Consider the following 24,654-nt stretch of genomic DNA (forward strand, 5'->3'; position numbering starts at 1 on the left):
CAAGCACAGGGCTGTGAGTGAGAAAATGCACACAGAAGGAAAGCCCTACCATGGCCACAGCATGCCAATGGAAAAGACTTTCTGGATAACAAAGGGAGTTAGAGATCAAGCTAATGGCTTGCTCACCTGAAGAGTCCAGAAGAAAAAAAACTCCTGGGAAGCTTAGCTAGCTAGAATTTCCTCAGCATGGGCTGAGGATAGTCCTTAGTGGTAGAAGATTCTCCATGATGCATGAAGCCCCCAAATCCATCCCCAGCACTATAAGAAATAAGAAGAATGCATGCAGCAAAGTACAAAAGAAGAAGGCTCTATGTAGAGAGAGCAGTGGCCAAAGTCTCTTGAGTCAACTGCTAAATACAAGGCCTTGTATAAATAATAAACCCAGGGTGAAACTCCCCAGGCTAGGCACAAAATACCAGAGAACATTATGCTCAAAAATGCCAAGAAGTCACAAAGCTAGGAGACATTTGTGCTCTTTTTTAAAATGTGTGTGTGTGTGTGTAATATGTATGTATGTAGTTTGTACGTTTGTGTTTGTATGCGTGCTTGTGTGTGCCTGTGTGTAGGATTGTGCATGCCATGACTCACATGTGGAGGTCAGGGCACACTCATGGGTGCTGTTTCTCGCCATCCAATCTTTTTGAGACAGTCTCTTCTTCACTGAGTCATGGCCAGGCTAGCAGGCCCTGAGGCTTCCAAGAATTCTCCTGTCTCCACGTCTCATTGTGCTAGAGATGCACTGGGATTGTAAATGGTCCCTACCTTATTTGGCTTTTACATGAGTGCTGGGGGCCCAGACTCAGGTCCTTGGGCTCGTGTGGCAACTGCTTTACCCCTGAACCCTCTCTCTAGCCCCAAAATTGTGTTCAAGTCATTAAGAATGAAGACACAAGAAAAGTTAAGAATCACTAGCAGGTCTAAACAAGCCAGTAGAGAATACTTTATGTCTTGTCTAACAAACTTACAAAAAAACATGAGTTGATAATTATCCACAGAAAAACAAAACAACAAAAAAACCCAACACACACACAACCAAAAAACCCTACCTCAATGGTCTTTTGCTCAATGAAAATAAGACACTCACTAAGTCCTAACAGTCAATATTCAATAAAGATAGATACACACACACATGCACACACACACTATTAAAAGGAAAATGTAATCCATATCCAGGATAAATATCACTCAGTAGAGGAAAAGGTAAAGGCATGCCAAGTTAGAACTCTGGGAAATGCCTGTAAAATTTTAAATGGTCGCTTCTTCTTCCTCCCCTCTTCGGGTTCATAACATCTCCAGCTCAGCCTGATCGGGGCACTGGGACTGGGTAGGAAGTACAACCGGGCAGGCGGGAGTTTCCTTGTTTTAATAGCCTGCCTACAGCAAGGCAGGCCCTTTGTCTGAGAGCTCCTTGGCCAGCAAGGACACCTGATCTTAGCACCAGAAGATACAACCGGGAGAAGCTTCATCTGGAGATGGATGGAGATAGAGACAGAGCCACACATTGGAGCACCGGACTGAGCTCCCAAGGTCCAAATGAGGAGCAGAAGGAGGGAAAACATGAGCAAGGAAGTTAGGACCGCAAGGGGTGCACCCACCCACCGAGATGGTGGGGCTGATCTAATCAGAGCTCACCAAGGCCAGCTGGACTGGGACTGAAAAAACATGGGATAAAACCGGACTCCCTGAACATGGTGGACAATGAGGACTGCTGAGAAGCCAAGGACAATGGCACTGGATTTGGATCCTACTACACATACTGGCTTTGGGGGGGAGGGGGCTGGCCTGTTTGGATGCTCACCTTCCTAGACCTGGATGGAGGGGGGAGGAACTTGGACTTCCCACAGGGCAGGGAACCCTTACTGCTCTTCGGACAGGAGAGGGAGGGGGAGTAGAGGGGAGAGGGGGGTAAATGGGAGGCGGGGAGGAGGTGGAAATTTTTAATAAAAAAAAAATTTTAAATGGTAGGAGGAAGGGGAAATGGAATCCAGGAAGAGTCACTGACAAAAGAGTAACACAAAGTGTTCAAAGGATGAGTAGAGTATTGTATCATGGGAGTCAAGTAAGGAGACAGTTCCCAGAAAGAAGATAGTGTTCAAGCAGAGAGCAACTAAGACGGACTGGAGTGCTCCTTGGATTTGGCAAGCGCACACATGAGCATCCTGGCCGGAGAAGTTCCAGCAAAGAGGCGATGGTAGAACTGGATTTCCTAGAGCCTGAGGAGTGGATGGGATGAGAGGTGACAGATATTTATTCAATGCATGATGGTCTCTGACTCAAGGTGTGCAAAATATTTGTCTATTTCACCGCTGAAAACATTTTGTAATATTCTACAGGCCAGTTAGAATGGCACTACTTGAGAGGCTGAGGCAGGACAATTGCTTGAGTCTAGGAGTTCGGGATTAGCCTGAGCAACAAAACAAGACCACAACTCAAATTTAAAATGTTCTTCGATGTTCCTAAGAAATGTGTTCTTTCTCTTTCAGTCCCATTTGTTTCCATATAAACCATTCCCAATTAGAAGTATGTAAAATTGTTACCAAAAAAGGCATTGAGCAGCTTCTGAACCTGGATGTTGCTGCCCACTGTGCGGTACAACCCTTCTGTCTTGATCCCTAGGAAAAGAAAAGCAGGTCATCTTTGTTAGTAGAGCTCCAGCTTTGATGTTCCCCAAGGCAGAGAAAGGAAGCCCTCATACACTGGTGTGACTTCTCTCTTCGAGTTCTCCAGCCCTCCCATTACAGAGGAACAGCCCTACCATCCTAGTCATATCTAAAAATCATCCAGAAGTTCATTTGATTGGACCTATTCCCTATTTATCGGAAGGGAAGAGAGCACACTCCATAGTAGAAAAGGTATATGTTTCGGGGAGTCACAATAGGTGGATGAGAACAGTCTGCCATGTTGGAAGGGAGTTAGCGATTAAAAATAAGGAGGTGATATTAACCCCCCAGCTATTCCCAAGCTCTGATATCAAAGAGGAGAAGATTGGAGAATGGAAGACGTGAAGCAAAACTCCATTTTTACACCGAGAAAGGCTAAAGCAAGGTTCCAAAGAAAACATAATGATTCGTACATTCAGGCACCTGCATTCTAAATACCCTCAGAAGGAAACAAAGACAATGGTTCGGGAAGAAGCATGCTGACTCTACACATGCCTGAGTTTAGATTTGGCCCTATGAATTTTCAAATTGATAATAAAATGATATCGTGATGGAAGCTGAGCCCTGGATCGCTTGAGATGGAACTATCACTAAACTGCTTGAGGAACGCTAGGGCTAGGTACTATTTCAGCGTGCATCTAAATCGCCACTGGGTTCTGTTCTTCTAAAGTGGAAACCACAAATTACATATATGTGTTTGGGTGAGGAGCGCTATGATGGAAGCCGGTTTAGAACGGGCTTGAATTGAAACAGATGTGTCCAGTAGACAAGCGGGGGCCAAACAGTCCAAAAGTGGAGCTGTGCTGGGGGAATTCTGAGTGTTTGCGAGAAAACGCCAAGAAAACAGGAGTCTTGTGACCTCAGTTTCTTCAAAAACACAGAATTATCCTTGGAATACGCTTTTATGTTCCCTCCCTTCTCCCCCCAAGCATACTGGATAGCAGTGAGTTTACTTCAGACTATTCATTACAGCTCTGTGGAAAAACATGGTTTTGCCATGTGTCCTTGGGATTGTATACTTTACTAATATGACTTTTCTTAACACTTAGAGTATAAATTGTCTGATGCTCTGAATAAAGTTGGCTACTGCATGAGACTTTAGTCCACCTCATTTTTAGGTTCCATACTTCCAGGGCCTACCGGCCAATTAGATTGATAAACACAAGATCGATAAAAAGTTGCCTTCCTAAAGACGGGCCCTGACTAACAGATAATGTCATTCTCACTTTAGGGAAAGCTCCTCGGGATAAAAACAGAGTGTCCAAATCCAACCTCTTCAAGGTGATGGTCTTTATCTTACCTTTGGTCTCAATAAAATTGATGCACTTCCTAACGAACTTGAACCCCACTTCATTCAGCTCCACTGTTTTGAGGAAAGGAAAGGAGAGTTAGTTCACAGCACAGTAAGAAGTTCCTACCCCACATGCAAGAGTCACAGGAAGGCAACACGGTGCGAGTACTGGCGGGGCAGGTGTTCATGTCCATGCACCCTGAGACTGAAGGACACCATGCTCAGGGGAGGGTTAGACTTTTAAAACACAAACTATGTCTTGCCGGGCGGTGGTGGCGCACGCCTTTAATCCCAGCACTCGGGAGGCAGAGGCAAGCGGATCTCTGTGAGTTCGAGACCAGCCTGGTCTACAAGAGCTAGCTCCAGGACAGGCTCTAAAAGCTGCAGAGAAACCATGTCTTGAAAAACCAAGAAAATAAAAATAAAAAAAAATAAAACACAAACTGTTTCCATTTAGCCCTTTATATCACATCTACCCTAACATGAGCAATATCAAATACTGGGGAAATGCACACACTTTGGATCCTCTGTCTAGAACCAGGAGGCGATAACATAGTCTCCATATCCTCTGCGCCATTCACACGATAAATTTCAAGGCAGTGACTTCCCTAGTTCAGCCAATAAACAGTTTCACACCAGAGCTAGGCTTCATGTTACACAGATTTGCAGGAGTGGTACACATCACCAATACAAGCACTGCCTTGTCACAGGGCCAGTTTTGTGCTTATAATGTGAGGGGTATATAAAGTAGAATGACTTACTTTCTTCCTGTTTTGTTATAGGGCTGTGATAGATCTACGAAAGAAGAGAAACCAAAAAGGCTCAGTTACTGTGACTCACTACAGCAAAGTAGGGCAAACAGGATTAAATTCCATTCCCTAGAAACACTGTCAAAATCCTTAGAGACGCTAGAGCTGTAACAAGAAAGGAAAGGCTTTGCTTAAACGAGTTATCGTTGCCCAGATCCCAAGAAAACGCAGTCCCTCAAACTGTACTAGGTGCTCACACGGTTCGCAGAGCTGCAGCTGACTCACCAGACTGTGTTTCTGTGCTGGAGCAACACATTAAAAAAAAAGGAGTGGTCTTCTCAAGCACACCCGGAAAATGGGCATCACTAGGACAATAGCTAATGGATACTTCTCTTTGGAAAGGCAAGGGTTCTTCTGAAGGAGACGGCCGAATGTCTCTGAGTCATCTCAAAGTACGCACTCCAATAACTATGTACAAGACCAAAATGGAGACCTTGGCTTCTTTGAGACTTGTCCTGGTCTCCTGGTTGTGCCCATGTATCATTAGGAGACTGGACATGCCCTTTCCGTTCTCTAAACGTCATGTTTCCCATCAATATGATGATCAAGGCGGGAGCAGATGCTCCTTCAGTGCCGAGGACCAGCCTCGAATGGATTTACACATTGCTGGGTAGGAGCATGATGATTGGAATTATTAAGTAAAAAAAACAGAGATAAGAGAGAAATAAGAGGTGAAACACAGAACACCATGGAGAAGGACATTCAGCGAATAGCAAAGCAGCCTTTTACTTTCGACATGTCTTTTTATACCCCACTCTAAAAGGGGTGGGAGGAGGCAACAGACTTAAAAGGAATAAACAGCATCTCTGACCTATGGTCAAGATGGCGCTGATCCACCTCTACTCAAAACACTAATTAACCAGTCTAGGTCAGGGGCTCTTGTTTTGTGGCCACTTGTTGTCAACAACTTTGAAAGAGCAAAACAAGCTCAAACCCTCTGACCTCTAGTCAAGGTGGAATGGACTCAACGTCCGTGGACCCCCGACACTTCAAGCCCTGATCCTCTTGGACAGTTGAAGCAAAAACATATGCATGGTGCATATGATCCATGGCCTTGGTGTTTAAGGAAGCAGCAACACTGGTGGGGGCTGAGGGAATTCAACCCAGGCTCTCCTCTCGGAAAGGAAAAGAGCTGTATGTGTTGGTGTCCTCATGAATATTTCAGTAAGAGGCATTTCTGCACTGCGCAGCCTTTGCTGCGACTTTTTACAAACAAGAGCTTCGGGAAGTCAGCGGCAATCAAGCTGGTGAGGCAGGGACTTGGAGGAGCTAGGCTTTAGCATCATCCTCCACAATAAGCCAGTGATCTCTTCTGAGCTTCCAGAGCCTAAAGAAGCCCAAGTATGAGTGGACAGACAAATACCTTGCTCCTAGCATCCCCTAGAAAAACATCACAGGCGAGGAAGGGCCAAATGTCAGGTTTCCAGGAAGGGACCCTCATTCTGCTTCTGGCTACTACAGCAACAATCTCAGAGATGACTGCTACACTCTTAGTTTTTCCACTAATATTTTGTATTTGTGTTAGGGAAGGGGTGTGCATGTCATGGCACATGTGGTGGCTGGAGGACAACTTACGGGAGTCAGTTGTCTCCTTCCCCCATGCAGCAACTAGGTAATTGAACTCGAAAGGTCCCAGGCTTGACGGCAGGCGCCTTGAGCCACTAAGCCATCTCACCCCCTGATTGTGCCTCTTTCCTCCATAGGGAACAGAGGACACAAAGAAAGAATATGTTTCCCCCAGCAGACTAGCTTTTCAGCTTTTCACCTGACGAGAACATGGAGGTACAGCTGTACCCAAACACTGCAATAGTCCTACAGTTGTTCTTCCAACTGGGGAGGAAGACCCAAAACTAAGACAGCACTCCATTGCTGTTTGTAGGACGGTTTCCATTGGAGTGGTCACAGTAATCCCGGGAGATAAGTAGAAGTCATTAAAAATTTTTCATTAAGAAGAAGAAAACTGAGGGACAGAGAGTAAAATAACTTGCTAAAAGTCATCGCCAAGTAACAGGAAAAGCGGGACCAGGCATCTGTAGTTGTTCTAGATCTAGAACCACTTCTGACTCTTCTGAGGAATTGTTCTCTCTACCCGCCTTAACAGTGAATTCTGAAAGAGAGCAAGCTAAGTGTGTGGTGCAGGAGAGCTTAGAAAAGTCATTTCCAAGAATGCTAAATGGATGCTTACTCACATCCCTGACAATTCTTTCCCACCCTTCTAGATGGGCAACGCAATTCTACAAGGTGAACAGGGAGTGCCTTTCATTTTTAAGAACTTGTGGGCATAACTACAGAATCTATACTACATACAACAGACAAGTCCTAGGGAAGTCCCTCAACTCTAGAGTTCAAGTTGAATTAAACAAGAGTTCAGGAAGTGACAATTCCTTCTAGCTCTAAGATTTAGAATCTAAATAAGCTACGACCCATTTCCCTACTGCAACCACTAGAGGGCACTCATAAACTGACTTATGCTGCTGAGGTTACACTTTTCTACAAGGGGTGGGAGGATGGAGGGTCTGAAGTAACGTACAGGTTCTTTCCCATCCATGGCTTCCATCCATAGTCTTCTGTTGGCTTCTGAAGGTGCCTGCAGAGTAATGGTTCCTGGTCTAGAGTGAGAAAAAAAAAAGTTTAAATCAGAAATTTCACCTGAGAGAATGGTATCCTGTGCTTCTTTCATCATTTTTTATATAATTTGAATTGGTGGATATTCATCACACAAAGTGATGTATTTTATTAGAACATTTTAACATATGCATGCAATGTACTGCACAAACCAGATTCTTAACATTAATACTATAAGGCTTCTTGTCTATGGAAAACTGCTTCGAACTTTTTTTTAATTCTACTTACTTGTTGGCCATCTACTATGCTCTAGAAATATAAACACATACCCACACACAGCCTCCAAAAATTCCTGCATTAAATGAGACAACAATAATAAGTTGAGTCTTCCGGAAGTGACAAACCACCTTTATAGAAAGGTTTGAAGAACTGGGTCCATCCCCTTCTCACTCTTCTTCCATGTCAGAACAAGAAATGTGTTCCTTCTGAAGGATGAAGAAGCAAAGACTCCCAGACTCCAAACCTGATAGCCCCACGATCCTGACCTTCCAACCTTAGAACTCTAAGAAAGAAACTTCTGATGCTTAAATATAACCCATTCTCAGGTATTAAAGCAATGAACTGTTTTCATCCAGACACATTAAAGATTGATGTACCTATTATAATATATTTCGACCTTCAGAACCAAGCTGAACACATGGGTTAATCATATTCCTGCAGGTTTGAAGTCTCGGTCAATCTCTAGCTAGCCACAGCATTATGAAGTTGGCCTCTCAGCTTTCTGTATCATTCAGCCTCAGCCCGAGGTACTGAATGTAAGAGAAATAATGAGAATGCTCAGCGATGCTGGGTCAATCCCTAGGCCTCTCTGAGCTGCCATTTTTATGTCTCTAAGGGTGCTGGAAGGTACCCTCGCGGAAGTACTTCCCAGTGCCGACATCAGGAGATTCCTGTCATACTTGTCTGTTTCATTCAAAATACCCCTCACCCAGCAAGCCAAATAATTTTGTAGTTAAAAATAACCAAAAGCCAATACTTGGCTCTAGAAATGAGACTGTTTCAAATTTACCTGTCTCTAAGAACCTCATCCTTTGAGACATATATATTGTGAAACTGGGAAGCCTAGGGCTCTCTATGAAGATAGCTATCAGCCAAATGGCAAAGCCAAATGGAAGGGGAGCAAACACACGAACAACAGACATGAAAGTAACCAGTCGGAGAAGGAAATGCCCTGAAGCCACTCATCAAATCCAGCTGCCCTAGCCGCCGGCTTGCTTTGGACGGCACAGAAAGGCTGGAAGTATCAACGTATGTCACTAAGGGAAGCATCTGGAGATTCTTCAGCGTGACAAATGGCCAGATTCAAGGACTAGTATTAAAGACAAGATAAGAGACTGGAAAAAGGACTAAGTTCTAGCCCAGTCTCCTTCACGCAGGATCCATTATGACCTTTGATAAACCGTTTGCCCTCCTGGAAGGTCCACTTGCCCATTTGGAGCAAGTGGGCCATCATGGTACATATGCATATAGAGGGCAAGGGGCAGGAGGTGGCCTTCCTTAAAAACTCAAACAGCTGGACTTGGGCCCTGGTCCTACCAGTTAGTAGTTGCGGTACTCAAGTTGGTTAACTTTTCTTTGCTTCTTTCTCTTCCTTTGCGAACTTGAGGTAAAGGCAGCATCTACTCTATATGATAAAGACTAAAGAAAATTACACTTAAAAGGCCGAGAACAGGATTGGGCAGGCAGGAGACACTTGGCAAGCAACATCACTTGCTGAAACTATTTATTGTTAAGACCCTCCAAACTCTTGTGTGATATGAGCCCACCATTTCAAATACTGGAACAAACATTAATTTTTGTAATGAAATTAGATCTTTCTGAACTAGAAGAAAAGGGATTAAGAGACCTTTGCTTGGCACTCCAGAGAGCATGAGTCAATGTGTGTGATACCTGCTGGGAAGCCTGGCACTTTCTGAGATCAGGTGGGCAAGAAAGGAAGTAGCTGCAAGAGACCTGACAGTCCCTCGTGCAGAGAAGTGTGTGCGCATCTCTTCATTATGATATTGACTATTTTAATCAATAATAGCATAAGAAAACAAAGGAAATGGCTGTGGAGACCACAGACCAGGGTGCTGCCTTGCTACAGAGTCAGTTAATACATTTGAGTCTTGGTGTCCTGCCAGTGGCCATGTCAGAGGAACAACAGGTGGCAACTGACTTCAGGGCATCAGCCCGCCAGGAAACAAAACCCTGATGGGTTAATCTCAGTGACGCAAGGCCCCAAGACCACAAAGCCCAGAATGTCTTTGATTTCTGCTGTGCCTTCACATGTTTGCTGCTGCCAACTTTCTCTGATATTAGGCACGGTGTGAATGATTGTGTGGGGAGATCCCCACTGCCTATAATGTAGTGTTTATCTCACTGAAACCATCCCATTGGGCATTTTTAACTGTCTTGAAGATTATTTCTTCCTAAGCTGTACTGTCTAATTGATAATAATGTTAGTTTAAGTAGAGTTTTGACGATAAAAACTAAAATAAGGAGATGTGGTACAGCTAGAACACATGAGTTTATATTGAGGAGCCATGTGGCTTAGATTAATGATTAAGAAAAACAATTGAGTACCACTAGCCCAGCTAGCTTAAATTCTTTTAATCTTTTTTTTTTATTTTTTGTTTTTTCAAGACAGGGTTTCTCTGTAACTTTGGAGCCTGTCCTGGAACTAGCTCTTGTAGACCAGGATGGCCTCGAACTCACAGAGATCTGCCTGCCCCTGCTTCCCGAGTGCTGGGATTAAAGGCATGTGCCACCACTGCCCAGCAAATTCATTTAATCTTAATGTTGGGAGATGTGTTCACCAGTTTCGGAGTGCATCATAGCTGAAACAAAGCTTTGAAAATAACTTAAAGTTAGAATAATACATTTCTGTCAAAGAGCTTTGAGGTGAAAAACCCAAGAAGACAAGGCACATAGCTAAATAAGGAGATCTTTAAGGTCAGGGAGCCAGAACAAAGCAGCCCAAGAATTATTAGGTGATGTGCCTTTCTTGCTAGGATTGGCTGATGACCATGATTAATTCCTTGTACCTATTTTTGCCTTCAATCTCCAGATATAAAAAATAATTGATGAGTGGTTATAAACTCTAAAGATTTAAAGTAGAGCTGAATTTTCATGAATAAAAGTTTAGATTTGTGTTTCCTTTAAGATTCCTTGTAAGATTACCTCTCAAGATAAGTAATAAAGTAATTGTTCCTTTCTTTGTAAATACAAAACACAGCTTGCCAGTAAAAGAGTATCTTGCTTGCTTAGACACCATTAATGCAGAACAAGTTGCTTGGGTATGGATATATGTGGGTTCTTGGGATAATTTTTCACCTGTAATATGTAAAATGTTTAATCATCTAAGGGATATGGAAAAAACATGCTGTTTTTTACTTGTATTCATTGTAATCACTCACTTGAAAAATAGAATATAACCATATTGTGATTTTAATACTGCCTGAATGATTTTGCTGGGGTTTATAAGCTGTAAGGGAGAGAATAAAGGCAGAATTAGAAGGAAAACATCAAGAATAAGAGAAGGAAATCACCAGGAAAATAATAGAGACTAGAGAGGAAGAATAAAGAAGGAAGCCATCGAGAGAGTGTGAGTGTCGTTTTCCCTTGCCCCCTCAGATCAAACAGTCTAGTGTGATGACTGTGGATTCCCTTTGAGCCCTGCGCTACTGAAGGCTGGTCCCTCAGGCAGCAAAAGTGTCCTCATGTATAAAATGGTGTGAGGGGATTCAATAAGACAAGGTTTTAAAGGGAAAATAATATGGTAACTAAAGTCCCAGATGCATCATAACTTTAGATACTGGCCTCTTCTCTAAATAGTCCTCAGAATTCTGAGGAAGAATAAAAACAACATACCTAAGAATTAACAACAAATTTACAACCTACAATGAGGCAAGCTTAGCACATTGTGCAAGAAATATATAAACAAGTGTCACAGTCTCTCGCCCAGGGCCAAACCGTTTGTGATTGCTTTGAGTTAGGGAAATTAGCTACACGTAGCTGGCAAATTGAAGGCAAAAAGAAAATCAACATGGAATCAGACATGGAAAACTCAATCACTTAAAAGTGATTAAATCTTGAGGCTGAAAAACCAGAGATACTACAGGTTCACGCAGGGAAGTCAGAGCACACAGTTATTTTTTTTTATCCTATAGGGCCTGATGTTATCAGGAAAATGGGTGCCAATCATTTCATTACTGATAGCAATATTCACTATCACAGTCCTTTTGACTGAGATCATCTATTTATTAACAAAGACATCATAAAGACCCACAAACCAAAATCATGAGGGTCCTAAAATATCCCAATTTTGAAATAGGGCAACAGGCTAATAGTCACTTATTTCTGGATAGGAAAATGTCCTAATCTCTCAGTCTAACTGACCTTGTTGATATCAGTCCCTAGTGATTTTTCTACGATATTATAATTTATTAAGGTCCTTTCTAGCCATCTGATCATTTTACTAAATTCTTCTCCATTACTCAGTGCCTGGTATACAAAAAAAGTTGATGATGATGATGATGATGATGATGATAATTGCTTATTCGACGAATTTTGAACCAACTTCTTAACCAGAAAGCATGCCTATCATCACAATGTAAAATGCTTTCACTTTAAAGGATAAGTATCTTTTGCTTTCATATTACGGTTTCCAATTTTGTTTCTTTTTTAGAGGATTTCTGTGTTTGCCAGTCTGTGAGTCTCTGAGTCTTTTCCTTAAGCTCTTTGTTTTTCTGTTTGTTTGTTTTGTGCTATTCAACTTTGTTTGTTTTAATTTTATCTTATTTTTTATTCCTGATTGTTTTCTAATGCCTGAGCAAGGAAGGGTGTAGACTTGGATGGGCGGGGAGATGGGAAAGATCTGGGATGAGCTGGGAGAATGGGCATCATAACCATATGTATTGTATGAAAAAATCTATTTTGAATTTCAGAAAAATAAAAGTATGAGGTGCAATTATCCTTCACTAAACTGTTTGCTTTTAGGGAAGAGAAAAAGAAGGCATTGGAGAGAAACAATACAATCATGTCCCAAATTTGCTAGCAGTGGTTCTAATGTTTGGGGTCAATAAACTATTCTAGTTCACATACATGTCTTCAAAGTAGGAAAAACATGCACTGTTTTACAGTAAGTATGAAAAAAACTCCCCAATATCACCTCTACCCTTTGCCCTCTCGTCCTTCCAAAATTGTGTCAATCTATTCCCTAAATGATACAAGAGCATCTTAAAAAGAACAAGCATGATTATTCTGTCAGTTTTGCAGCATTGAGAAAATAGAACAAATTTTTATATATGTGACAGCAAATTAAATTCTAAAGGAGATGTTTTCTGCTCAGAGCCAGTGAGGTAAATATGACTGAGGGATATACAGAAAACAAAAACAAAAGCAAAACAAACAAAAAACAAACCAGCCCCAAACCTAGTCTAACAGAGACCCCTTGTGAAGGGTAGGCTGAGGGGCAGGACTAGCATTGGCCTATATATAAATTGTTCATGTTCAGCAATAAGAAATCAGAGAGAAAAACACAAGATCCAGCTAAACTCGTGGATGGTACACAGTGACCCCATAAATTCAGAGTATCCCAACTTACCTTTCATTAGTTTCTATATCAAAACAGAATCTCTTGTCAATGGACTCTGTCTTTCTTCTCACGCAGTATTTCAATGTTAAGTCCACAGGTCCCTGATATGAAAGAAACATTAACAGGCACTTATTCAAAATGCACGGAAGTGTCTTCTGTCTCTTGTCGTGTCTTCAGGGTCACTCGGATGGTGTCAAGCAAGACACCAGGAGCAATGTGTTGACTCACTAAGAACCTTTACCTTCAAATCGTACAATAACATGCTAGATGGTGTCTCACTATTCTAAGCAGAAGTGGCCACGACTGGGCGAAAATGCTCACGGAGGCCTTCCCAAGTGTGGCAGATCCAATAGGAAGCCCAGGACACAGCACCTAAGGGCACTGCAGGAGAAATGGACTGCCCGGACAGCATTAAGTGTACACAATAAAATTTTCATGAAGCTTCTGAGAAGGGACGCTGCAGCTGTGTAAGTAGCTATCTGAGATCATCTATAGAATGTGTGAGAAAAGTTGAGCATAGAAGCTTCCTACTGGATGTGGTAGTGAACGCCTTCAGGATAACAAAAACCATAACGATCTTTCTAGAGGTAGGAAAAGAGTGGGGAAATAAGCTAATTTGTTTATTCATCAAAGAAACATTTTTTATATCTGACACATATGTGATAGTGTTGCTCATAATAGACCTGTGGACAAACAAATCTGCCAAACCCATTGGCGGCCACAAACTACCTGATCCGCCATTGTTTATCTTCCCCTATTGTCCCCCAACAGGAACAATGTGACACCAGAAGGGAGGTAATGTTTAGCTAGCACTTACAAGGATCCACATACTATACAAGGTATTTTTAATTAATTGATTGCTTATTATTTTCTGCATCTGTTTTACACAAACTTCCCTCACAATAGCCCTGACATAGAGCTGAATCTGAGCAAAAAATGCCTGAATGTCATGCAAGTTAGTAAGGTCGAAGTAGCATTAAACTAGGAAGCTTAAGATCTGGGGTACTGCCTTAGTTATGCCATTTGTGGCTATGTGATCCTGGCAAATCAATTTCCCTCTTACGTCTTAACTTCACACTCTATTAATAACAATAACACCACAGGCCTACTGCCTCAAAATCGGAACGGCTTCTTAAGCTCCAGATCTGTACCTATGGCACTAAGCCATCCTGTTTGGATTGTTTATACGACTCCTAGGCAAATACCAACTTACTCAAATTCAAAAAGGAATTAGATCACAGAGCTGAGACAGTTTCAGACACTGTGGTATATGTACACACCTGTAATCTTGACAATCCAACCAGATGGGGAAGAACAAGCTCAGGGCTGGTCTGGATTACACAGTGAGATCCCGTCTCAAAATTTAAAATGTATAAATGAAACTCAGTGTATACACAATTTCAGATCTTGATGCTCTTTGGTTAACTACTGGGTATTTCTCTCGGTGTGTTTGGCCTTTTATTTATTTATTTATTTATTTATTTATTTATTTATTTATTTATTTATTTAGGAAACAAGGCTGCCTTTTTAATTGCAATCCAATATGCTGTCTGAAGTCAGCCAGGGCCCCTGAGCCCAACCAGGGAACCACTGTGCCACCTCAATGAGAGGGTGGGAACTGGGGTAAGGGTGGTTGGCTTCTTGCCCTCCTCACCACCTGTACCCGAGGAGCCCAGAGTACTGTTTCCACTGTGGTCAGCCCAGCCTCTGGCCTTGTACGGGCCAATCCTTTCTGTTCCCACTATAAGAACCCAACCCTCCATTAAGCCTTCAGTATGCCGGTCTTATCCTAATGCTTGGGATGTCCTGTGCAAGCTTCTGACAGTGGTGGCACGGTCACGGAGGCATCCTCTCTTTAGCCTTCACACCATTCAGCATCACATCAGTGTAGCAGCTTAGAAAGCCTAGACCCCAGCCACACTGCTCCAGCTGTGCATCTCAGCCACCACCACGCATTTCATCTCCCCCAGGTGTAGAACACTTCACGTACAAACCCTGCTCTTTAATGACTTGATGACAGTGCATGGTCTGTTCTCTCCACCCAAAGTGACTCTTGGTCTGAAGAGGCCGCTACTTGTCCTATAAACCACGCTCAGCTCTCCTCCAACTCTACACATGGCCTGCCCCATGCTTTGTAACTTATGGGAAAATGTCCTATTTCCAGGGCCTCACCTGACTGAGAAATCTTTAAGGACGTAGATAATGTCTTATTCACCTATGTATCTCTGGCCCCTAGTAAACAGGGCTCAAAAGAATTTATGAACACAACCATCACCCTTTTTACTTTCCTCATGAGGAAGAGGAACCTGAGTCACAAGAAATCATTACCTTGCAGTCAAAAGGCAAGTTTACCACGGAACAAGTATTGAACCCCAGTTCTTTAATGTATGGATGAACTGGGAGGGTGGGGCGGCACAAGTGTAGACTTGGTAGTAAGTGCCCTGACGTGGCACATCACCAGTCCCATAAAGCCAGTTAATTAATCTCAAAACCCATTACTCTTCCTCTTTTCCATTATGTCTAACATGGGAAGATAAAATTCTGATCAAATACTGCTTTAGAGGAGACTGGTAAACCGAGAATTATAAATAAGACCTCACAGTTACTAGGGAACACTGGTAAGTGTCACAGTAAGAAAGAGGGCCAATTCTTCCATCTGTAAATTGGGTTCATGGTATATGCTCTACAGTGCCGCTAAGAGAGGGAATAAGGTACACGGTAGCATATATCCTTGGAAGACAGCTAGCATTCAGGAAAAGGTGGTTCTACTACTGCTACTAACATCACTGAATCATTTATCTGTTATTTACCTTTCAGAAACACGAAGTACCACTAGAAATGGTGTCAGAAGATTGACAAGAAAAATATTATTTCCAAATACAAACGAAGTGAATTCAGTAACTACTTCTATTCAGTCACTACCTTCTAAATGGGAGCTTGGTTCCTCTTTCCATTCCTTACATTAAAAGTGCTCCTGCCCTGGGCCAGGCATGCATGCCTTTCGTCCCAGCACTCAGGAGGGAGGGGCAGGTGGATCTCTGAGTTCAATGCGGCCTGGTACTGTACACAGTGAGTTCCAGGACAGTCAGGGCTACAGAGACTCTGTCTCAGAAAAAAAAAAGAAACCTGCTTAGGCACACTGTTGGGCTCCCACAGCTGCAGGTTTGCAAGAGTCCACTCAATGAAACAAGGGGGAAAGAAAAACTCAATTGTTCTCATATGCTAGGAGGACGCAAAAGTGGTGTCTCCTGAGTTTCTCTTTGGTATTACTCTCTATGAAAAGAGAGCTAATGTCCAGACTCCAGACAATAATTTGTATAGAATAAAAAGTAAAAATAGGAAGTAGTTCAGTTACAAGCAGCACAAAGTCCAAATGCCACATAAACTGGTCATAGTGACACACTCGGGTAATTCCAGAATTCAGGAAATGAAACTGCAGGATAAGGAATTCAAGGTCAGGCTTTACAATAAAATGAGTTTGAAGCCATCCTAGGCTACTGCAAACCCCATCTCAACAACCCCCATGCCCTAACATGAAATGGGAAACCAAAAGACTGCGGCTAGTATTGCTCAAAGGCACCTGCCACTCAGATACAACAGACATGTTCAACCTGATTAGGGACAATTTCTGTGCTGCAGCCCAAGATGAATTTGCGGAAGCCTACTTACACATTTACCTAAGGGTGTACCCCAGCTTGAACCTACATTTAAGGTACAATAGAAGGTTCTGTACTTAAAGACCAAGGCAAAAAGTGTTTTTCAAGAGTCTGCAATCAAAATCAGTCCCCTCTAGTTTTCTACGTACAAGCTATATAGGACTGGTCATCTACAAAAACGGTTATTAATAGAAACAGGCAGGTTTCTCCAAATTCCTATCCACCTAAATCGAGTCTTCAAGTATATACCTAAAGCTTCCAACAATAGGAAAATAGTTAAAAGGTGCACACTGACAGCAGGTATGAGAGCAAATGAAAGGGGGTACATTCAGAAAATAAATTATGTGAAGATCACTTTTTACCTATAGAAACTGCCATGCATGGAAAGGATCAGATTCTTTCAGGGGAGTAAACGACCTTCTCCCTGGTAAACTTACCTCGGCACTTTGAAAAGTAGAAGGCTTGAAAAGGACAGAAGAAACATGAACTACTTACAGAGATTTTAATGTGGTGTGGGTGATTCTAACTTCAGGCAACAGACACATACACACATACACACACACACACACACACATACACACACAGAGAGAGAGAGAGAGAGACAGAGAGAGAGACAGAGACAGAGACAGAGATACACATATACACACACATATACACACACACACACACACACTTGTTTTGTTTTTTTTTGAGACAAGTTTTCTCTGTGTAACAGCCCTGGTTGCCCTGAAACTCATTCTGTGGACAAAGGTGGTCTCAAGCTCACAGAGATCCACCTGTTTCTGCCTCCTGAGTGCTAGGAACAAAGGCGTGTGCCACCACCGGCCAACACACACACACACACACACACACACACACTTTTAATAAAGGCATTATGGAAATTATATTTTTAAAACTCACCACTTCAAAGAGTCATCCACATTTTGGATAAGTTCTCTGTATAAGCAATGAGCAATTGTAATACTAAATAGGCTGAAAACGTAAAGATACAATCATAAACCCTGCTGGTAGGACCTGTGTATGATGTAACACACCTGTTAATCCCAGCACTCAGGAGTCTGAGGCAAGAGACTTGCTGCAAGTTCAAGCCATGCGTGTGCTACACAATGTGTTCAAGGCCAGCCTGGGTCACAGAAGAGCTTTTCCCCAAACACAAACCAATTAATAATAACAAAGTCCTGATCTTAATCATGGCCCACGTAAACTTGGGCCAAAGCGAACATGTAAAATCCTAGCTTTATGTGACAGTGACAGAATTCATTTTTGACACTTTGTCATTATATGTTCTTTTCTGAGATGCAGTCACACAAATGGGCCCACAAAGCAGCAGTAACAAGAACTGACCTGCTTAGCACCTGGCTTCTGTTCCATCGGTGTCATGGTGAGTGTCCTGGTCTCTTTCTCATACCGACAGTAGTATTTCACCCAAGATATCCCCAGAGCCCCTACAAAGACAGGAAAAAGAGAGCTAGTAAAATGTTTCAGCTCCCCAAAGCAGAAGATGTTTACTGTTTTTGGTTTTTTTTTTTCTCCAGTGCTTGAAATTGAACCCAAGGCACCGAGTCCCAGCCTATTGCTTGCTCTTCACAGACAAAGCCCAGGTCCATCACTGCCCCGCACCTGTGCTCTATCTTTACCTAGCCCGCCTACCCACTGTACCCACAGAGATCCTCACCGACTGTTTCCCATCTCCATTCTTGGCTCATTTCAAACCTACTCTCCCTGCAACCGTACCTAGGAATAGAGACACCTATGCATCCAAAAGCTGGAAAGCCCTGCCAGTGTTCCTCTTTCGTGGAACCTCTCGTTTGACTACCACTGGGTTGTAGCCACTCCAGTCCTTACGTGTCTCGCCTCCAGCTATCTCAACTTCTCCTAGGCCTTTAGCAATGAATTAAAGGAGGTTATCATTGTCTTGTTTTCCTAATACTTACTACACTTACCAATAAAAAACAGATGTACTTTTTCTCCCATTAATCATTTCAAACAGACTTTTCTCATTGCTCCATTTCTGATTCACTCCTAGCAAACCTGTCCTCACCATTTTGCTAGAGCATTACTTTAAAGTAAATCACACAGGCTTTCCTACTCTCTCCAACCAACTTAGCCTGCCCTCAAAGCCCTGCATAATTTGATCAAACTGACAATTCTGGACTTGTCACTGGGCACCCTCACCTCTATGTCCCTGTGTCACTGAATTACATTCAGTTCCCAAATACTTAAATAGGCATATAATTTGTACTGTAAACCCAACGACGTGTATTTAAAATGGATTGCACACAACATATATCTTAGAATGAATAATTCCATCAGGACAACACGGGCTATCCTTGAGAAACCAAGACCCAAGCATTAAGCCTGTTCTCCAACACTCTTGCACCTCTACGCATACTGCAGCACACACCTGGAGTTCTCTAGCAACCACTACCCATTCTCTTTTCACCTGCCCCACCCTCAGTGCACGTTCAAGCTCTAGCCCAAACATCACTTCCTCAGAGAAGCTCTTAGATATATGCCCCAAAGAGGGTGCTCAAAATGTCTCATGAATATACTTTCTTATCTCTCCTATCAGTCGGAGAAATGCTTTGAGATTAAAAAAAAGAAAGAAAACATGTTCCCCCCCCCCCCTCTCTCTCTCTCTGTGTGTGTGTGTGTGTGTGTGTGTGTGTGTGTGTGTGTTTCTCTCAATGTGTTACATGGCATTTGGCAGAAAGGATGCTCCGTGAGTGTTCCTTCAACTGAGCAGCTGCCATCTGACAAGCTAGAAAATTGAGGCGAGAAGCACCATACAGTACATAGCAGAGGTTCTCGACTATGGGCAATTTTACTGTACTGTAGACAGCTTAGGTGGTCGTGTATGGAGTCCATCCACGAACACAAAGTGATGAGCAAACTAGGGTGCTGCTCACTACTTTACACTGGACAGTCCCTCAGGCTGATAGGTGGGATAGGATACGCTGGAAGGAGTATCAGTCTTGGCATAGGATACACCTGAACTCAATCTTAGATCAAGTGCCTGTTCTAAGCCTCAGTGGTCTCTGGTATAAAATGAACAGAATATGGAATCAAAGACTAAGTGGTGTGAGGTTTGTAGAGCACTGCACATAGCATATGCAAGAAATATGATCTTTCTGTTTTCTTGGCCCTACCTCTTTGACCCAAAGTTCACCATACACAATTAACATTACTCATCTTGAATCTCAGAGAAAAAAGTCTAGATCTTACTACTCTAGAGACACAGTAACCCTAACTCCCCCTCAAGTTTCTCCCTTTTGTATTTTTTCTGTTTCTGCACTGCCCTCCAAGGCATTGTATCTGGCATGAATCTACGAACATAAAGGTTCCCAGCCTTCAGAAAGGCAAAGAGGCAAGCCAACTGAAGCCCAGGGGATGGCCCTGCATGCCCACACACATTTCTCCTGGGTATAGAGATAGCCTTCGATGGTTGGCTGTCCCGGAAGTTTGCATGTCTGAGGAGCTTCTTTCATCCTTTTCTTAAGTTCCTCCATCTCTTCTCGGGTGCTGGAGAAATGATTTCTTGTCTGTCAAGACATCATTACAATCATTATCAGCACTATCACCAACAAGACTGCCTATTTATAGGTCACAGATACACTACAGAGATTCCTCTGCTCACAGCATGTGCTAAAACATACAGAAGATTGCTGAATGGTAGTGACTAGAGAAGAATTCTAGAGTTTAATGGTATTACAATCTAGAAAGGGAACAAAAACACAAATACCACAAGGAGCAAGAGGTTTGACCCAATGGGTTAATTCAAGCTTCAAGTAAATAAGGAACTTTAAAATTTGAGATTAGACTGCTCTTACTTTACAATAAGGGCAACTACGGAGAAAGTTCCCAAAGACGTTACCATGGCAACTTCTTTATGTTAGTGAAGAAGACAGGGACAGCAGCAGTTGGTCCCAGCTGTCAATGGTACTAACAATGAGTCAGCCATGAGTACACATGCACACGCTTGGTATTAGCTCACATTTGTCAAGTGACACATGGCAGAGGAGTCAACTTGATTGTAGAAAGATTTGGTAAGTCAGCAGAAAATAGGTGCTCTCACGTTCAGGTAAAGGAGAGGACCCAGAAGGAAGGAATAGATGCAGAAAGAAAAAAGTAGGTAAAACTGTACGTCCCAGTCCCCCTAAGCAAGCATCTTATCAGCAGTTTTGAGCTGGAAAACACATCTATGAATGTCATGCATTGTAGCACTCTGTCCAATGTCACCTGATTTTGGTGATACCTTCCCGGACTACCAATTGCTGCATTCTCTATGTCTCTTTTAAAATGTTGGTTTGATTCCATGTAGCAACAAATACTGAGGGATTGTGATTTATCTGTGACTATATCTCTACTCGAAGAACATATACGATCCTCCAAGACAGGCAAACCTTAACGCCTCTTTCAGGGATGCGAGAGACTGCTACATTGTGTTACACAGGGTACTTTTTATTATGGTATCCATATATACTCATCAGTGTGGGCTAAGCTCATTTATAGAACTAGCATGCCCAAGAAGATGGAGAAGTCCTTGAAAATTCATGTGTATACTAAGTGATGGGAGAAGGAAGAAGATAATCACGGGCAGTCATAATGATAAAGCCCACAACAAGTGTTTCAACTGACTCGGGAATTAGCTTAAGGACCAAGCCTTATATTAAATGCACCTATAGCGGGATTCTGATCCTGTGAGAGATACAGAAAAGTACCAACACTTAGTATAGCCTGGCAAACAGAGGCATTCCTGCTTAGAGGCAGGAAATCTCAAGGAGAGGAAGAGTCAAACCTGAAAAAGCAAGAAGCCGCCACTATGCTAACATGTTCGTGTTCTACACCACTTTGTCCTGGTACATTGCTGTAGTGCAACAACTGTAATTGCAAAGTGAAGACGCCTGGGGCCCCCTTGGGAAGCCAGGTGAAGACACCCACAGGCAACTCACATTCTGTAAACTGAGCTGCAGCTGCTGTTTGTACGGGAGGAAATCCTGGGTGAGCTCCACAGTCAAGCTGTTGGAAATGAAGAGGCTGTGAAGAAAGGCCAAGACCTGAGGGAAACAGACGAAAACCACTTTTAGAAACTCACTGTTAACCTTCACCAGCACTCCCTACCTGGTCAAGGTAGGAACCATGAAGTCAGGGAAGACACCCCAGAGTGGTTACCAAGTACACTGTTAGGAGCAGTGAGGGTGGCACCAGCAGGGACACACATATAAGAACTCTCGTCTTAGGTTGAATACTTCAGCTGTCTTCGGTCTCAGAATGGAACTAGCAAATCCAGGTCTTTTTAGATTACATACAAAGCCACCCTGGAATTCGATACTGCAGGGACGAACTACATCTCTTCTCTAAACTGCTACAGCATCTCTCACCAAAAAATATCACATCTAAAACTGAAAATGTTCAAGGAGAGATGCAATGCCAAAAATGGAAACTTTATACCTGACCTCATGTGATAAATCTCAGGCATACTGTAGAAAATGTAAACACACTAAAAATACTGCATTAAATCTTTGGGTTATGAGTATAAGGGGCTTAAGAAACATAAACAGACTTTGTGTTTAACCTAGGAATTCATTTACAATATTTCATTATTTGAATACAAATAGTTCAAAAATTTTTTTTGAAAATCTCAACCACTTCTGGTCCCAAGCATCCAAGCATTTTGGGTAACAGATATTACACACACATACACATATATATACATATATATATATATATATCCACAGGACTAGCCCATAGTAGGTGCTTCTTATAGAAGATGACATATAAATGATGAGTAGTCCACTTTTTAATTTTCAGAACATTCAAGCCATCCGTGGTCAGTGAGATGGCTCAGTAGGTAAAGGCATCACAGCACAAGCCTGACTACCTGAGTTCAATCCTCATAACCCACATAAACCTGAAAGGACGGAACTGACTCCACACAGCTATCATTTGATCTCTACATATACACAATAGCACATATATCCCTCACAATAACAATAAAACTATTTTTTCATTCAACCCCATTTAAAACCAAGTTATATAGACAAAAGTCAAAGAAAATATAACTTTCCTGTATCAAATTATAAATACATATATATTCGATGTTTTAGAAAGCAAATATATGAAATATATAAACATGTGTGTACATACCCAACATAAACAAGCTATAAACATTAAAAACAATATAACGGACACATACATACACATACATTTATGACAAGTATGTGCTAGAGAGATCTGTCCATCACATTCACAATTATATTCATAATGCTTCCTGTTTCTCTCCCAAACTTCATCTCAAGAAATGAAAGTCAGCCCTGATCTCTCTTTAACTCACATTTAAGTCCAATTCAACAGAAGATTTTGCTAGTGTTTCCTCAAAAATGCCATTTCAAATCCTAGAGATAGAACCTAGGCCCTTGTACAGGCTAGGCAAGCATTCTGCCTCTGAGTTATATCCCTAACCCTCCAAACTATTTTTCTAATCCAGCTAGCCTTTACTGTTTCTACTTCCACCACACCAATTCAAGTGAATGTGTCTTCTTGCCTAGATCACTATAGTATTTTCTTGTTTAATTTGAGTGTGTCTAGCTTTGAATCCCAGGCAGACCTCAAACTCATGATTCTTCTGCCTTTCCTCCCTCCTGGTATGGATATGACAAGTGTGTGTCACCTCACCCAGTCTATAAGCGCTTCTTAACTGCTTTCCTCAACCCCTGTCATGTCATTCTCCACACAACAAAATTGTTCCCTGTCAGGTCACTTAATAGTCTTTAGTGGCTTTCCATGGTGCTTAGGCTGACATCCACATCAAATCCTATGACAATGGGCCCTATGCCTTTAAGTCAGACCACATTTTCTGCTTTTCATCTTTTGAGAATGTCTAAACATTCTTTTCTCACTATCAGGAAGGTACGCTAGATTTTGTCAAAGGCCTTTTCTGCATCTATTGAGAAGATAATGTGCTTTTTATCTTTAAGTCCATTTACATGATTTACTACATTATTAGCATCATATATTGAACAAACCCTGCATCTGTGGGATAAAGCCAATGTGGTCATGTGGATGATCTTTGTGATGATATATGCCTATATTTGGCCTGTGAGTAGTTTATTGAGGTATTTGTATTTATGATCACCAGGGAGATTGGTGTAGAGACCCTGCTGTTGTTTATCTACCTGGCTTTGTCTACATGTCTTTCCCCTTTAGGTCTCTGCCTCAGTGGTACTTACTGGGATCTTTCTTGCCCCACTGATGTAAATTTTTACACTGTTGGATATAATTTGTTTCTTTCAAAGATCTTACCACAACTTACAACAGTTTGGATTACGTGCTTAATTCCCTCCCTTCTTTCTGCCCCATAAGAGTTTCATATTCTTAAAGGAAGAAACTGTCCATCTGGTTTACCACATTATGCCCAATGTCTAACACAGTGCCTGGACTACAAAATGAAGACAGAATTACAAAAATGTGGGCAACAACACAAGTATGATCTCAAGTGACATATATGTAGGCACATTCACACTCAAAAGTACACATCATAGCCAGGCAGTGGTGGTGCATGCCTTTAATCCCAGTTCAGGAGGCAGAGGTAGTGAGTTCAAGGCCAGCCTGGTTTACAGAGTGAGTTCCAGGACAGGTTCCAAAGCTACAGAGAAACCCTGTCTTGAGAAACAAAAATGAGTTACATCATAAACATAGAAAGAGATATATTACATATACAAACAATTTGGAGGGGGCAATACTATATAACCAATGCAGATTATTTTTATTTTAGGGGATTTTTAATCATCCTATGCACTATTTTACACTTTTCTGTGATGAATGCACCTAGAAATAAAAACATTTATCAAAAGTCAGCATATTTTCAAGTCAAAATACACTAAATGCTGTAATCAATTAAAAGGGCATTTAGTAGCAACAATTATACAAGGCAGATATAAAAACAGTAGAACAGGAAGTGCTTAAATGTAAGTGTCATGGGTTCGCAGTACAGGCTGAAGTATATGATAGTTTAAAAAAAAAACTTTCTGAAAGC

General features: G+C 42.0%; 1 protein-coding gene across 1 annotated transcript in view; it reads right to left on the minus strand.

The window, feature by feature from the left end:
- Positions 1–24,654, minus strand: part of Ophn1 (oligophrenin 1) — a 338,469-nt gene that overhangs the window by 132,284 nt on the left and 181,531 nt on the right. Inside the window, 8 exon segments of the mRNA XM_042054391.1 lie at positions 2,538–2,612; positions 3,961–4,023; positions 4,713–4,746; positions 7,291–7,369; positions 12,973–13,064; positions 17,964–18,064; positions 20,032–20,161; positions 21,572–21,676. Coding sequence (XP_041910325.1) covers positions 2,538–2,612; positions 3,961–4,023; positions 4,713–4,746; positions 7,291–7,369; positions 12,973–13,064; positions 17,964–18,064; positions 20,032–20,161; positions 21,572–21,676 — 679 coding nt within the window.

Source organism: Arvicola amphibius, chromosome X, assembly GCF_903992535.2.
Source record: "Arvicola amphibius chromosome X, mArvAmp1.2, whole genome shotgun sequence".
Classification (NCBI taxonomy): domain Eukaryota; kingdom Metazoa; phylum Chordata; class Mammalia; order Rodentia; family Cricetidae; genus Arvicola; species Arvicola amphibius.